Raw genomic sequence first — 18,118 nt, 5'->3', positions numbered from 1 at the left:
GCAAGAGCGTATAGATGAGGCGAGGCGCATAAGGCTTCAGAAATTCTCGCAATTCGTAATTCTTCTCCTTCTGGGTTTGCGGTGTTTACAGATCCCAGCGCGCTCGCGGGGCGTGTGTGGGCATGTGAGGACACTCCTCCTCACCAATCAGTGCACAGGGGAGTGTCTGCTCACGCCCCCAGCCTCACTCGGCTCGCTTCAGCCCCACTCCAAAACCGAGTGAGTTTTAGGGGCTAAGCAGGGCTGAAACGAGCTGAGTCGTGCTGGTTTTTGGTAGTCGAAACGCGAGCCGTGTCGGGCTGAAGTGAGCTGAAGTGAGCTGAAAAAGGGTAGTGGAAAAGGGCCATTTGACTTCCAAACCTTGTAACGTAGCCTGAGGTTGACCAATACACATTTTGAATAGTTAAATGTGTGTGTTATTATAGTCAGTGTTGAAAAGACATAAAACAAATTAAGTTTAATTTGGGAGTGGAACAACAAGCAAATGGCACCCATTCGGTGGAATGTCCCAAAGGCAGATTAATGTACACATAGTACAGTAATTCTTCATAAAATAAACAGAATAATTGAATAACCCAACATGATTGTGTGTTTCCGAAGGATATGTAGAATTAGCATTAACCAACACCATCAAAATGCTTACAGTATAATTAAACAAATATACAAATTCTAATAATATACTGCATTGCACATGTTGGACCCTGGCGCTTGTGTGTTCACCTTTTTTTCCCCCTCTGTACACAGGAGTGATACAGAAGAACTAAAGTGAATAAACTGTCCTGAATTATCCTGGTCAATAATCAGATAACGCATTGAATTTAAAGCTGTGACCTGAGGCCAGTCATCATAGTCAGACAGGCTAATTGAACCCAGTCCACCACCACAACGTGTGTTAGCGCTTATCACAACAAAAATCGCTATACAGGATGACAGAACTTGACTGGCAGAGGGGAAAAATAAAAAATAATTAGCAACAGTGACGTGACACGAATCACCCCTTTGCTCTTAAAGGAACAGTCCACCGTACTTCCATAATGAAATGTGCTCTTACCCGAATTGAGACGAGCTGCTCCGTACCTCTCCGAGCTTTGCGCGACCTCCCAGTCAGTCAGACGCAGTCAGACGCACTGTCACTCCTGTTAGCAATGTAGCTAGGCTCAGTATGGCCAACGGTATTTTTTGGGGCTGTAGTTAGATGCGACCAAACTCTTCCGCGTTTTTCCTGTTTACATAGGTTTATATGACCAGTGATATGAAACAAGTTCAGTTACACAAATTGAAACTTAGCGATTTTCTATGCTATGGAAAGTCCGCACTATAATGACAGGTGTACTAACACCTTCTGCGCGCTTCGGCAGCGCATTGATATCTGAGCTCCGTATCAATGCGCTGCCGAAGCGCGCAGAAGGTGTTAGTACGCCTGTCATTATAGTGCGCACTTTCCATAGCATAGAAAATCGCTACGTTTCAATTTGTGTAACTGAACTTGTTTCATATCACTGGTCATATAAACCTATGTAAACAGGAAAAACGCGGAAGAGTTTGGTCGCATCTAACTACAGCCCCAAAAAATACCATTGGCCATGCTGAGCCTAGCTACATTGCTAACAGGAGTGACAGCGCGTCTGACTGCGTCTGACTGACTGGGAGGTCGCGCAAAGCTCGGAGAGGTACGGAGCAGCTCGTCTCAATTCAGAGAAGAGCATATTTCATTATGGAAATACGGTGGACTGTTCCTTTAAACACTATTGAATATAAAAGAGGGAACCCCCAGTGTCCTCAGATTGGAGCTTTGATCTCTTTGGCTTTTCCCTTTGTTTAGTGGAAAACTCAAGACACACACACACACACACACACCAGAAAGGTGCAAGCCCAGTAATTGGTTGCGCACACAACAAATTCGAAGCAGCTGTCCAGGCTGCATGAGGGAGCAAATCTGGCTGGAATATAAAGAACGCTTCATTTAACCACAAGAAAGAACAATCTGGAAAGTCTTATTTTTATCGAGCGGTGAACAATGCTGGATTTATTTATTACCACACAACACAATTAGAGAAGGGCCATAAACAAACGCTATAATGTAAGAATGTATTTTATGTGCATGGAGTCCAACAGAGATCCACATATGAAGGCTGAGTAATATATTATTCGTTAATTGTCAATGCAATAATATCCTTTGTAGTACTTTTAACACTTAAATCTGCAATGTTCAAAACTCTCTGGGAGGTTTTATACCATGGCGTAGGTGCGATTTAATGACTTAATTACATTTTTAAATCAACATTAGCAGTGACGCGTTATTTTAATTTTCTCGACCAGCAGCTCTGACAAGTCATCACATTACACCTAGGATATTAGCATAAAATGTTTTCGATAGCCATTTACACACGGTCCTGTTCAGTGGACTTTAATCTATACTAAATGGATTAAAAACATTTTATAAACAAGAAAGGACTATCGTTAATATGGTGAAGCTTTCTGTAAAGAGATATGTAACATTTATGGAAGGAGTCTCCAGTGTCAGAACTTTGTAACAGCAGAGGTAAAGCTGTACCTATGTTTTCTATCATGCGAAAAGTCCAAGGACAGAGGACGTTGTGCTTTGCAGGTTCTTGACGTGAGGTTTGTAGGTGCCATCACAACATGATGTGTTACTATAAACTAATAAATAGCACGACATCTTTATTTAATGAAAAAAAAAATAGGTTATTTGTTGACAGATTGCTGTGGTATAAGAGTTGCGTAAAACTGGATATCGCACCACTTGATTATTTTCCTATAACAGCACACCCCACTGTGAATACACCGTGTCGCAATACGCCATTTTTGTTCCCACATATTATTGGGTCTAAGGTGGGGTTTACATTAGACCGTATCAGCGGATCATCAGATTAACGTTTTTAAAACGATTAGCGTGCACACAGCAACACCAATACACGATTCGCGTGCACACAGTAACGCCAATACACGGATACGCTCGGCTCCGCAGGCATCCTGCGCTCCAAATCACTCCGCCCTGAACAGTGAGTGCCCTCTGGAGGGTGCGCACTCCGGCCCTGCGCAGCTCACAGAGCGCGCGAGTGAAGTGCACGAGCAATGATTCGGGACTGAGCCGCTGTGTGTGTGATCCCAGCGCATATCACTTACCACTTGCAAGTGGAAGGATGGCAAGCCTAAAGACAATCATAACTACACAATGGGCAGTATTTGCATCAGTATTTGCAGTATTTTCATACTTTTATACTCTTTAATGAAAGGTGATACAAGGCAGAAGTCCGCGCCGTTTTTCAGCAGTCGCGTCACATGACCAACGCCAGCGAATCAGGAAGGTGGATGTCACAGTGACGTTGTCCAATGACGACGCCAGCTAGAGCTCAGCACAGCGTATTCGCGTATCCTCAATGTTTACACAGCACCGGACCAGACACGATCTAGATTGAATACGTGGACCCTGGCGGATTCCCGTTTCCCGGCGTTTCCCGGCGTTTTAATGTAAACGGACAGTGCATCCGCGAAGATAACGAGACAGATACGGTCTAATGTAAACTTGGCCTAAAGTACGAGTTGGGATAATTAGAGTCGTTACAAAGCCATGAAGGTTTAACCAGCAAGATGGAACACCAAAATGCAAGCAGCGTCACATCTGATGCTAATCTACACCCCCCTGCTCTCCTCACACTCCACTGCTCTGAAGCCCAGTATAGAATTTAGTGCTGAATATGAGGTGAGTGTTTTTAGCTTCAGCTCAGAAAATAAAGACCCCCTTTGTTTCGAGAGCGAAGCACTGGACAGCAGCTATTTCTTGAGCTTTCTTTTGGGATGGCTGCAAATTCACAGGGTGTCTGTGTTCAAGACCTTGGCAATAACGCTCCAGTAAGCGCACGCGCACACACACACACTTTGTGGCCTGGGTGGGGTGTGTATCCACAAGCAGGGAGGCTGAGGGCAGCACCCGCAGTACAGGGTGGGTCGGATTTTCTGTTCTTCCTCCAGCCTGGGGGTCATGGTCCAGACCCTGATCCTAGGCTTGTACTGCTGGATACACACAGACAGGCAGCCAGAATGTCGCCCACCTCAGGAAACTCACCGCAGGAGGTCTGCCATCTGCACTGTGTCCAGTATTTTTGGCTTCCAACTGCCTGCTGGCTACCACACCGCCCTTTGTAGGCAGTGAATCTACACTGACCAAGTGTAGAACTTTTAGAGAAATCTAGACAAAATATCACCAAGCTTCCAGCAAAAGTAGCTTTCCACCAAGCTTACATGCTATGCAGCATGTAAATATACAGAGACGCAGGTGTTGACAGCTGCTAGAACCCTGCTGGGAAGGAATGACACCTTTCTGGTAACTTAAGTTTGTCCATTATAATGAAATAGTGCAAGGTTTGGACTGAGAACCAGGTACATTCTGGTGAAACGGATCTTACAGAAGACGTATTCAAGTCATCTTTCAGGAATCCGCGAAGCATTCAGGCTCCAAATTCAAACTTTTTCCAGAGTCAGGTCTTGATGAAAGCCTTGAGGATATCTGGTCTTCGAATAATGCACGCTCTAAAAACTTTTAATCCCCATCAGGGTAATCCTCCCCCTCTCCCAGCAGGAGCAGAAGGAGTTGGGATCAGTCCAGCCCCTAATTGCCTTCTGTGGTTCTTGAAGCTTTAAGTGCACAGGCTTTAAAGTCTGCTGGGGACTTTTTTTTTTTTTTTTTTAATTCTGCATGGCATCCTGCATGTGTACCATCTTGACGCCTCACCCCACCTGACTGAAGGGTTTTCTTTCATTACCATATCAAGTCCACCTCTGTTCACTCAGTGCTGCCTCCCCCCCGAGTGGCTTTCAGCTTCTGGGTGGAATTTTTCTAACCCTGTGGGGAACGCAGACTCGCACCATGACAAAACATGGCAGACGCAACTATCCAAACACGCTCATTTTTTATAGCATGCTCTAGCTATGAGCATCATGGACCTGAGTTTTTACTCTGGTTAAAAATAAAGACTGGAAGGTCTAACCTCAGTTCAGTAATGTTGGACAATGAGTGTATTGAGCAGAACATGTTTCTCTGTTTGCATCAGACCATCCATTTATACACCCACCCATCCACCTCTCTCTCACACACACACACAGCTGAATTTTTCCTTAATTGTATTCAAACCCAAGTATTTGCTTTGATCCAAAAATTTGTGAAGTGCAAGACAGAAACCATAACCTCTAACACGCACCAGTCAAATCTGGTGTTTAAATTCATTTACTGCATTCAGCTCTTAAAGAGAAGCAGCACATGACTACAATTCAGCTTCCAGGTTCAACTGAGGCACCACCTCAGGAACCAATAAAATCTAGAGCCGAGTTTCCTTACCATGCATTTAAATTTCCATTAGCACTGAGTCATGATTTCCTCCGTTTCTCACTATGAACTACTAAGATGCCAAGGTGCATGCGAGAGGATTAATATAATATTACAAATAAAACATTCAGCTAAGAGTTTCTTAAATTCATGCCATTTTATTTATTTTTAAACCAAGCCTCCTCAATCACTACATAAACCCATCTGTTGCTGTGTTCACACTTATACCGGTACAAAAGTGGCATAGAGATCTTGCAGTCACGTGACCGGAAAGTACACAGCCGCTATCTTGTCGGTAAAAAACACCGCTGAATACTGCTGCACTCATGTACAAAATGGATAAATTTCAACTGACGGACTACACGGCTTATTTTTCTAATGAACAGATAACTAGATATATGTCTAAAATAAACGACCTACAGATTAGTGACCCTTATGGCTTACCGGACGTAGTTTCACGACCGTGTCAGTGGATATTGAACTGCCAGAGGTGGAATACCCAGACGTGTATAATTACCTCATTAACTTTCCCTCGCTGTTCAGTGGTGAAGCACTGCGTGCTTATAAATCTCTGGACAGTTATCTTTACAGAAATTCAGGATTTGTCAGCCCCCCTCAGATGTGGCATCTTGTAAACAAGAAAATAACAATCCTCATTGGACGGGTAAGTCACTTAAGTATTACTAGTACTGATACTAGATATATCAGTAGTATCTAGTATAGCACTGACCAGCCGATTATAGAATAGAATAAGGTAATTCCAGCTGCAATTCCAAATTGTCCGTCTTGTTTACCATGGATCTGGCGTTGGAGAGATAGAGGCTTGGCAGTGGAGATTTGAGTGGCTGTTTTCTGAGCTTAGTCAACAGGCCGGCTCTGCAGCCTCGCTTTTGCTTCCTCTCCCGGTGCCGCCTCCTTCGCCTGCCAGACCCGATAACAATCCACGGAGACCCCGCTGGTCTCGCTATCTCGTCCGGAATGTTGTGCATGCGATGGAAATCGCTACAAACCGTCATTTTCTGCTGGAAACCAATGTCCAGTAAGTCCATACGGTTGTAGTGGATATTGAAGTCCGGTACAGACGAACACGCAAAAATGCACACAAAAAACGTGCACAGGTAGGAAGAGCTTGTAGCCACAGCCGTTGTAGTAGAATTGTATATAGTAGGGTTTTCCAGAAGAAATGGTAGAAGGCGGAAATATGGCATTTGACCGACAAGATGGCGTCTGTTACAATCTGGATCGGCTGTGACGTCACATGCAAGATCTCTATAACTGTATCGATACAAAGTATACCGGTACAGTTTAGTGCATCTGTCCACACTAGCGAGAAATGTTTGCGGTTTTCTTTCACGCAAGTTGAAATGCGCGTGCGCAAAATGTTTCCGTGGTTACCGAGTAACTTCCTTCCGAGAATATGGTGGATGAAACAACGTGCGTGTGCTTTTGTCAATGTACAGTCTGTATTTCTGGTGGTCATTTATTCAGTCGAATCGTATAAAACGCGCGAGGCAGTTGAGAAAGAAACAAAGAAAACGAATCTCCCTTTATCCCCCTCACTTTCTCCCTCTTGCCTTTTCCCCCTCTTCCTCCCCCCCTCCCTTTCTTTGCTCCATGTAGCTCCACGGTCGTTTTGAGCCATTTTGACATTTTATTTACAGCTGGAAAGCACGGGCGTATTGTATTGTATGAATAACCCGGAAGACGTAGGAATGGTTCATTGCGCATGCTATTTGATATTTGTATCGATACAGAGCCGCTTCATCTGTCCACACTACAGCGAAGCGCTACAGTACCGATACTGTACCGGTACGAAACCCATACATTTGTGGGTTTCATACCGATACAGTTATACCGCTACAGTACCGGTATAGTTGCTAGTGTGGACGGGTGTTGCGGTACGAAAGTAGTTTCATATCGGTACAAAATCCCTAGTGTGGACAGGGTATATCTTCAGCTTAACTCCCCTTTTATCTACCAACTAGTAAGGGTAAATGTGTGCTTCTTTTGAGCTCAAGTCAGACATTTTTTTGGGGGGAAAGCCCTTAAAAAGAACTAAAATTACAGCTAAACACTTCAGAAGAACCTATTTGTAGCGTTTGAAGAAACATTTGTTCAATTTCGCATTAATGACACCTAAACAAGAGCTAACCAAATGACTGAAAATGTGATGGAAAAGTACTGTGTATTTTGGCAAAAAAAAAAAAAAATTCCAAAAACAAGCACGAAACTGGTTTCATACAGTTCAAGCTGGAGATGAATATGTTGGTTATAGAAATGTCGGCATATTTTAGAACATTGGTGTATTGGTTGGAATTGAATTCTCTTTTACTTTTAAAATGTAAACAAAATGATCCAGAAGCTACAGTATAGCTACAGGCCACAAAAGTAGCCTACAACACTGCAAAATTATTATACATACAGGAGACTTTTTCAATGGAATAAAAGCCATGTATTCTATTCCCTCCTAACGGGTTTCATTCATTTGGTTTGATAACACGCGATATTGTTAGCATATCGCTTATCCTACGTGTATTACGTCACTCTACCCAACAGAGAACATGGTTTACGATACTGCATGACTTTCAAGACGTCACACGTCAGAGCTGATGTAAATATCCAATGAGAGTGTTTCTTCGCCGACGGCGCCCACAGTAAGACACATATTGCACGTAAAACTTCCGTGCTAGTGAGCGACTGTGACAATCTGTAAACAAACATGGCTGCCAGGTTTGCGTCATTAAATATGGAAGATTTTGAAAGAGAAAAGACGTGTTAAACACCCGAAAGGCTACCAAAACTTCATTAGATATTCTTCACACATATTTACAAGAGAAAAACACATCAACGGAGATTTAAAAAAAAAAACTGGAAAAGAGAGAAATAGCATTGGATCAGAATCAGCATTGAAGATTGGTAAGTAACCCCCGTTCTTAACTGTTTGTAAAATCTATAAAATTGTTCCCTTGAATGTGTATGTATAATAATGAGTATTGGCTAGATTTTTTTCATGTTATATCAAATATATTCCATTCAGGGCGGCACAGTGGTGTAGTGGTTAGCGCTGTCGCCTCACAGCAAGAAGGTCCGGGTTCGAGCCCCGTGGCCGGCGAGGGCCTTTCTGTGCAGAGTTTGCATGTTCTCCCCGTGTCCGCGTGGGTTTCCTCCAGGTGCTCCGGTTTCCCCCACAGTCCAAAGACATGCAGGTTAGGTTAACTGGTGACTCTAAATTGACCGTAGGTGTGAATGTGAATGGTTGTCTGTGTCTATGTGTCAGCCCTGTGATGACCTGGCGACTTGTCCAGGGTGTACCCCGCCTTTCGCCCGTAGTCAGCTGAGATAGGCTCCAGCTTGCCTGCGACCCTGTAGAACAGGATAAAGCGGCTAGAGATAATGAGATGAGATATTCCATTCAGCTAGCACAAGATTGAACTCATCTTCAACTTGTTCAATATCATGCCAACCGAATGGAATATGTCTGACATACCACGAAAAAAAAAGGTCAGCCAACCAATATTATTTAAATGCTGCACTGCTGGTGAAGGAAGTGCTGCATTGCAACGTGAAGTGTACCATAACCATCTTCTGCATTCATGATCCAACAGAGAATGAATGGAAGCCTGACCTTCCTACCCAATAATGTGAGTTGGTTGAGGGGTCGACGTTGTAACGTCCCAACGTCAAGCTTTAGTTGAATTTATTGACTACAGAACCACAGTACGCCTGCCAACGTAAATAAAAGTGAAGGATTTTGACAGAGTTTAATAACCTGCCCATTCTTAATAACAGTTACAAAATGGAAACTCGAAAACCACTGAAGGATGTGTCTCGGCTGGAGCACATGGCCATGTAGTGTGTTGTGAAGCAGCTGCACAGGGCACCAATCCTTTTATCCATAATGAATGACTGATGTTTTCTTGGAAGCTTGTGTGCGAGAGGCGAGGGTGAGCTGTTTGTTGTCCTGTGCTTCCTCTCTTTCACTCTATAATAATCTCTGACAAGGATATTTCAGCCTGAATCTCCTTCAAAAAATAAAAAAAAGGGGGGGGCAAATAAAAGCCCTTTCGAAAACAATTGCATTTGTTGTTTACAAGAAGGATGTCCATCATGGGAACGAGGACTTGCTGGAAGAACAGAACACCACATGGGCCTGGCATTCACTGAAGAAATATCATTTAAACCCCCTTCGAGAGAGAGAGAGAGAATTTTTTTGTACCTGCAATGTACAGTGATGGCAGCAAATATAAGATTCTTAGACCCTACCATCACAACCATTTTGCTATTTTTAAAAGAACACAGAGATCCTGGAGATCTAGCACCTGGTGTTGCCATACATATGCTCAATCGCTTACTCTCACTACACACAAATACGACTCCTCTTTTTCCACAGACACACACTCGCACAGCAAGCCAGGAGCAGAGGGAGAGAGGATGCTCACACGGTTATGCAACAGGACATCTGTGCATCTTTACAGCCTGCACTGAAGCAAGAGAGAGCAGCTCAAACACACACACACACACCACTTTACCTCCTCCTGTCTTTATTTAGCTTTCCCTTTCTTTAAAGGGATACACAGTGGTTGTTGTGGAAACACTTATTGCATTCCATTAATTTCTGAGCCAAAGCCACAACTCGAAACAAACATTCACGTGCACGGCCAAAAGAGAACACCAAGCTGAAAGTGCAAGATGACCGACAAGGCTGGTAGACACACGTTCTCATCTCATCTTGATCGTCATCATATTGAGTTCGTAGACATCAGAATGTGATGAGCTCAGACTTTATAAATAATTGTTTTTTTTTAAATTGCTGAATGTAGTATTTCACAGTTAAAAATAAACGAATGCAGGAAGCTACACCGTAAACGTCAAGTAAATGATGCAAAGTAAAGGGTGCAACTATTTTGAATACACACTACAGCAAAGTAATGAATGAGGAAAGCGGAAGACTACGGGAAAACAAAAGGACGAGAGATTTCGAGTAAGACGTTTATAAGAAGAGAGTCTCATCTCATCTCATTATCTCTAGCCGCTTTATCCTGTTCTACAGGGTCGCAGGCAAGCTGGAGCCTATCCCAGCTGACTACGGGCGAAAGGCGGGGTACACCCTGGACAAGTCGCCAGGTCATCACAGGGCTGACACATGGACACACAACCATTCACACCTACGGTCAATTTAGAGTCACCAGTTAACCTAACCTGCATGTCTTTGGACTGTGGGGGAAACCGGAGCACCCGGAGGAAACCCACGCAGACACGGGGAGAACATGCAAACTCTGCACAGAAAGGCCCTCGTCGGCCCCGGGGCTCGAACCCGGACCTTCTTGCTGTGAGGCGACAGCGCTAACCACTACACCACCGTGCCACCTTCCATTTTCTTATTTTCATATCAATTTAAAATGTTTCTAATCTATTCCTTTAGATGCTTGTTGGACAAGGCAGTGTTTTTTTCAGGTTCTCGAGTTGCCAAAAAATAAAAAGCACCACCATGGAACTTCTGGGAATCACGGCCATTTAAAAAACACATTTAAAAAGATATTATATAAACAAAATAAACTAAATAGCTAGAATATTAGAATATTAGTCTGCATTACAATTTCAGCTTCAAGGTTAAAACTAGGACATATTTAAGAAATAAATTTGCCGCCATTTAAAGCTAGACGGCCTTTTGATTTCATAAAATCGGTGAAATTTAGTTCCCTCTGAAATGTGGTCATTGTGATATATGTTTATTTCTGTAATATCTCACAAAATATCAGGCCATTCTGTGGCTGGGAAGTTACTTAATTTGAGGGGATTCCTGGGCAAATAATGTGCATGAAATTACTCGCTTTGTGCAGTCAAGCAGACAGAGGAAGTCCGTGTGCGCGCACACAGGTTTACCACCTTCTTCTTTTGGGTTTTACAGCAGCTGGCATCCACAGGGCTGCATTACTGCCATCTACAGGTTTACTTTGACCGTGCACTGACCGTTACATCATTCCGTCGCTAAACGAACAGCTGATCACACCGAGGTACTCGCGGATCGCGGATATTTATTTTATTAGTTTGGTCCTGCATTTCCTTCGCAACACAACATCTTTTTTCACTTTCCGTTACTGTAGTCAGTCTTTCACGTTTCATTCGCACACTCACATCCTCCATTTTTCTCTCCTGTTTCCAGGGATCCCAGCAGTAATTGAAAAAAATAGAGGAATGTAAGAAACTATCAGCAGAGGTCAAGGGGGCTGCAAGCCCCCTGAAGCTGTTGAGATTTTAACATTTAAAGATGCTATAGAACACATTTTTTACATAGATTTAACATAGAAAAGCAACAGAATTTAACAATAATGTGTATCTATTTGATGCCATATTTTGTAATCAATGACATAAGTGGCAAAAAAAAAAAAATTATTTATAAAAATTAGATGAAAATGTAGCTTTGAAGAATATACTTCTAACCCGGACACTGTTCCACTATCTCTTTTATGGACGATATATTTTTTCCACGACATATTGAATTAAGTTCAACGCATTAGAAACAAAAGCACGAACGGAGTTAAAACACATTTTCTAGCAAATGGGCGCAGCGATATTGTTTTCTCATTCTATCGTGTACAGTCTCGCAGTATTTACATCAATTTAACTTCCGAGTGTTCCCGAATGTCAACGAGAACAAACGAAGCTGACAAAAACATCGCTAAACAAGCAAACCAAATCAGAACGTATTCTGCTGGTCATTTTACTTAAACATTTTTAACGGATATACAAGAGATTTAAAAAAAAAAAACCACCACTTTCATCTCATCTCATTATCTCTAGCCGCTTTATCCTTCTACAGGGTCGCAGGCGAGCTGGAGCCTATCCCAGCTGACTATGGGCGAAAAGCGGGGTACACCCTGGACAAGTCGCCAGGTCATCACAGGGCTGACACATAGACACAGACAACCATTCACACCTACGGTCAATTTAGAGTCACCAGTTAACCTAACCTGCATGTCTTTGGACTGTGGGGGAAACCGGAGCACCCGGAGGAAACCCACGCGGACACGGGGAGAACATGCAAACTCCGCACAGAAAGGCCCTCGCCAGCCCCGGGGCTTGAACCCAGGACCTTCTTGCTGTGAGGCGACAGCGCTAACCACCACACCACCATGCCGCCCAACCCACCACTTTGGCTAGAAAAATAGCGGAATTCCGCTAAATAGCGGACGTCTGGGATCCCTGTGTTTCAAATTTGTATCACGCAATGCCTTGCGCGAACGGGGAAAGCCCACAACGTGATGCATGATGTCGTATCTTGAATTGGGTCATGGTGAAGCAGGAAAACATAGCGGAGAATTTAGGGCCACATGGCCCTAAATTCATTAATTGTTCTATTAAAATTTTTTTTTTTTAAATTAGAAGTCTGTGACTCAAGTTCAGTAGCTTTTGGTCCACTAAACAAAAATAACAGCGTCAGGGAAAATTCTTTTATGACCTACACTTGAAAAATCTGAAAGGTAGTCTATCTTTAAAAATCTGCTTTTTAAAAATCTTTTACCCATTTATATTTACAATACCTGAATGAATTAAAAAAAATTCTGAATGAATAAAATACTTTCGGGTTTCTTTTACGGTCATATGAATGGATGCAGGTACATGCAGGAACCTGCACAGCTGGATTGATTACTACATGTGACTGTGTCTTCCGTGTTTTTGGAATTCATCAAAATCACTGTGCATACAGATGCATTACTTCTAACACATGATCTTTTTTTTTTTTTCCCCCTCATCAAGGTTCAAAATGAGTATATGATGCTGGACTGTGTGTCTTCAAGGTCTGAGTGTGATACGGATTTTCCAAAAAGTGGAATAAGCAACATAAGACAACAGAAATAGTAAGCAACGGGGAAGCAACAAAGTTAACATCCTCTTCAGCCTATCTGTAGTATGCATCTGAATGAATCACAGATTTAATCCCGGCATTGTTTGACTCACTAATGATAAGCAGAAGAAGGAAAAACTAAGAAAACTTAACATAAAAAAAAAAAACACCCTGGTACAGCTCCTTCCCCAGAGTTTAACAAGCAGCAGCCAAGTGTAATTTTTTTTTTTTGGACAGGAAACAAAATGGCTGTAATTCAGCAGTGTAGCCCTGGGCATGCTCATAGGAGTTCAGCTGGTGTCTGTCTGTCTGTCTTTGTCTGCCCTCAATGTTATCTTTCTCTCTCCACAAAGAAGACCTCATTGGCATGAGAACGGGAGAGCAGCCATTGCCGAGCCAAGTTCACCACATCACACTACACCACTCTTAACACCTCCAGGCTACACACAGGTTAAAGACACTGGATACATTTGGAGGAAATAGTTTGTCCCCGGTCCAAGGTTCCGGTTAGCATTCTCATAAACCCGGGAGTTGGAACCGTTTTGCCTGATGAGTCAGCGTCTCTTGGACACCTGTGGCTGGATTCTTTGCAAGGATCCTGGAACGAGGGTGAGCGTAGTGTTCCAGTTTGCTATTAATCATCTCAGAAATCAACAGTATCATGATTAGATATGCTGTCCTTCAACAAGGATGTATCCGAGATGTCAAGTTTCGGTAAACTAAGTTCAGATTCTGCTTGACTGGAAGGTCCATTAGTAGAGGTAAGCAATGAAAGATTCAGACACGATATTAGCACCGTGATAAAATCTCTCTCCACGACAAAGAGAGCCTCAGGAGACTTGCATACGAACACTCTCAGTCTGACCTCATCATCTAAATGAGCTCTTTCAGTTAATTACTCATCTCTCATGCCCAGTGAACCCACATTCACTGTGGACACAAAGCCTCCAGCTGTTTCTATCATACAGTGTGAAGGACACAGTAAAGACCTGCGAGAATGTAGTAACTCAGCTAAATCTAAAGGTGACCTACAGAACCAAAGAGCTGAATAATATTCAGGAAGAATAGATCATTTCTGCCAGACTGCACAAATGCTTTGCCTAGGTGTCTTACCTTTTCCTTGTAACCACCCAATATTTTGCAAAAAAGTAGTCGGCAATGATTAGTCAAATTTCTAAGTTCGCTTAATACACTAAAAAGTGCACAAGCCATCACTTACCGAGGTCTCCATGGTAACTGTTGTCATGGGATGTCCGAAGAGAGGGGGTGGAGTCTCCATCATGGGGCCAAATCTGTCCCGTTTTGCGGACACCGACAATAGTGGCTTCTGAAACAACCACATGTGGCTGCCGGTGTCTCTTCTGGGACTGTGGTGTCGGAGGACTACTGCTGTCCAACGAATGCTGAGAGTTCTGTGAGGGTGAGCGGCTTTTCTCCCTGAAGGGCCTGCGGAAGGCAGCGGTTGGGCTGGGTGAGACATGACTCGACTGTCCTGATGAGAAGTCGTCTTCACTGGAGGTCAAGTTCTCATTGGAGCTGCAGTCAGGCGTGTAGCCACCTCCTCCTCCACCTACATCTTCCAAGCTGCCAGGTGAGTAAGATCTCCTCGGCCAGGTGAGGTGATGGTCATCGTTGCTGGCATGCTCTCGCATCATGACCCGACCATCACCGCTTTCACTGGTTACATAAACCCCACTGTAGGGCTGAAAATCTGACGGATGCCACGGAGGAGGTGGTGGTTTGTTTCCATTGGGCCGAGCAATGCCTTCTCTGTTGTACCGAGGGTTCGAGTCTCCATCTTCACATTCAGCATCATAGCCGCAGGTGCTCTCGCTGGATCGACCCCTACAGACGGGCCTAGGTCGCAGGTCACCTGCGACCGTGGCCAAGTTGCCTGGCAGGGAATGGAGGGACCTCTTGCGTTCCATTTGCACGGCCTGTGTGCCAAGGGAACTGATTTTGTCCGAGACGTCACGATCATTCACTCGCACCAGGCCCTTATCATGATGGAATTCCATGTTGGTGTAGAAAGGCTGCTTGTCCTGGCCTCCTCTTCCATCTCCAGCCGAGTGCGAGTTGGCGCGTTTGATCCGCTCGAAGTTGGATCGCAAAGCGGCCACCCCAAGTCCCATGCCTGGTTTGTCCTTAGGACATGGGTCGGACGGGAGCTCCTTCTCAGGAGGAGGATGCGGCCTACGAGGAGAGACTCCTCCCCTCTGTTTAGATGGTGAAAGCCCATCTGTCTCACTGCCCTGTGCTAGCTGGTGGGACTCAAAAGCTGACTGTAGTTCCAGTCCATCTCCATGCGAGGCGGATTTCCTAGCCGGAGGAGGCCGCGGTTTAGGCCTGGCTTCTCCTACAGGCTGGAATCTGGTGCGGTCCCCCTGACTAGGCTCCTGAGGTTGCAAGTGCAAGGGGTCAGGTCCACCCGCTTGCGCATCCCCCTCGGCCATTTGTGTCTTCCTGAAGCCCCAACGCTGTCGGTCATAACTTTTTCTCTCTTTAGCTAACAGCGTCTGGAGGTAGATCATGCGGAAACGCTCTTTGTTCACCTCTAGCTCGAGCCGCCTAATAGACGCCTTGCACTTCTCCAGTTCCTGTTCGATGCCTCCTACGGACCTCAGCTCCATTTTCGGAGGCTCAGACTCTGGAAACTGTGCCTTCCAGGCCTCGATAAATCCCACAGGCTCTACCATCATCGATAAGTTATTTCAGTTACAAATACAATTCAAGTATGCAAGTCAGATGCTATCACTGAACAATTCAAAGCAACTTGGTTTTAATTTGTAAAACTCAACAGTAGGAGTTTATAACAAGGTATAACCACAGATTGTTCAAGATTTCCCAGGGACTGTCCTTATAAATATAGAGATCTTCTCTGAAACTGGTTTCTTCTAATCCAAACTGTGCATCAACGCGCACATCGGAGGGAAACAACAGGAAATCTGGCATACTCCCATGCATCCTTCTGGCAGGAGCACAACAGCGGACTACAGCACAATGACAGCATCTGGACACAATCATTCAAACCTCAACCAGTCTGTTACAAAGTAGCAACTATGATTTCCAAAAACTAGAATCCCTCTTTAGTTCACGCAGGTGTGAAGTCTTGTTGTTGTCCGGCATCTATTCATGATGCGACGCCGTTTTTCCATCATCATCACCACCATCACCATCATCTCCAAAGCTCTTTTGTGTACCGACGCCTGAGCGTGATAATAAAATAAAAACCTCAGGACAAATAAACAATAAAAGACGTGTCTTATCCGTCACGCGGACTCCAGACCTCGTCGTCTTGCCAAATACGACACTGTTTAAAAAAAAAAAAATCACGTGACGATAGTCGCACGTTTTCTTATCATACTGTTTAATCAGCCGGAGGATTGCTCAGCCTAAGACACTGGTCGCTACGCAGCGCTCCAGTCTGAAAAGCTGAAGGGAGGGGCTTATACAGGAAAGGGCGGGGTTAGTGAATGTGATTGACAGAGGGCAAGTGAAAGGGCGGGGCTATTAGACATGATTGTCATTTAGTTGGATGAATCAAATTCGTCCTAGATGACGATCTGTGCGCATTTCAGACCCTTGAAGGATGTGTTGTGCTTGTTGTTGTCCTTTAAATAATTTACTTACAAAACACGACCGTTCAAAAGTTTGGGGTCACCCAGACAATTTTGTGTTTTCCATGAAAAGTCACACTTTTATTTACCACCATAAGTTGTAAAATGAATAGAAAATATAGTCAAGACATTTTTCTGGCCATTTTGAGCATTTAATCGACCCCACAAATGTGACGCTCCAGAAACTCAATCTGCTCAAAGGAAGGTCAGTTTTATAGCTTCTCTAAAGAGCTAAACTGTTTTCAGCTGTGCTAACATGATTGTACAAGGGTTTTCTAATCATCCATTAGCCTTCTGAGGCAATGAGCAAACACATTGTACCATTAGAACACTGGAGTGAGAGTTGCTGGAAATGGGCCTCTATACACCTATGGAGATATTGCACCAAAAACCAGACATTCGCAGCGAGAATAGTCATTTAGCACATTAGCAATGTATAGAGTGGATTTCTGATTAGTTTAAAGTGATCTTCACTGAAAAGAACAGTGCTTTTCTTTCAAAAATAAGGACATTTCAAAGTGACCCCAAACTTTTGAACGGTAGTATATATATATAAAATTAAAAGCCCTTAATTGATTGTGCCACAGATGTTTGTATTTATTCTACATACAGAAGTAAATTCAACCTCCTTTTAATAAAATGCCGGTTTAATTTCTTGTCTTTGGCGTCCCCAAGTGTCCAAATAAAGTATTGCAAGAAAAGAAAAGCGGAAATGTTTCTTTTACTGTGTGCGATTATTATTCTCACATTCACAAATTCAGTTAGACTTGTAGAAATTACAACCCACAATTGTCATTACAACATATTGTTTACAATTTAATTTTTTTATAGTTATGATCCTGTCGAACTTAAATTAAATTTAATTAAGCCTAAATTTAATCCAAACCTCAACAACTTGAAAAGAAGTGTCAATAATTAATGTCCGATTATCTAATGGAATTATTTTAATGACCATTTTAATAAAAAGAAGTGTTTTAAAAACGTGTTGTATTTGGTGGAAAGTTTATAGTAAAAACTTCTATGATTCTATTAAATGTGCAATATATTATCGTTCGTATTTAAATAAGCCTAATATTTTAATAGTTTTATTCGGATTAAGTTAGTTTTTCTCAATTCCTGATACCACACACACACACACAAAAGAAAAAAAAATAAGCTGCACACACAATCTGGACCAATTTCAAACTTCCATGGCTCAAAAACATGTTCTCTCATATCAAAACCAAACTTTGTCCTCAGATGGCACACATCACATGGTTTGTTCCAAACCATGCAAATGCACCTGTGATCTAATTAATTCATCCTGAGCTT

The 18,118-nt window shown here is 43.3% G+C and overlaps 1 protein-coding gene across 1 annotated transcript in view; it reads right to left on the bottom strand.

Moving 5' to 3' along the window:
* The window catches only part of bcr (BCR activator of RhoGEF and GTPase), a 159,678-nt gene extending 143,088 nt beyond the window's left edge, over positions 1-16,590 (bottom strand). Inside the window, exon 1 of the mRNA XM_060935434.1 lies at positions 14,410-16,590. Coding sequence (XP_060791417.1) covers positions 14,410-15,889 — 1,480 coding nt within the window. The 5' untranslated portion in view covers positions 15,890-16,590. The remainder of the gene's footprint in view (positions 1-14,409) is intronic.
* Positions 16,591-18,118: the final 1,528 nt, after the last annotated feature.

This window comes from Neoarius graeffei, chromosome 12 (assembly GCF_027579695.1).
Source record: "Neoarius graeffei isolate fNeoGra1 chromosome 12, fNeoGra1.pri, whole genome shotgun sequence".
Classification (NCBI taxonomy): domain Eukaryota; kingdom Metazoa; phylum Chordata; class Actinopteri; order Siluriformes; family Ariidae; genus Neoarius; species Neoarius graeffei.
This window is presented reverse-complemented; position numbering and strand designations above follow the sequence as displayed.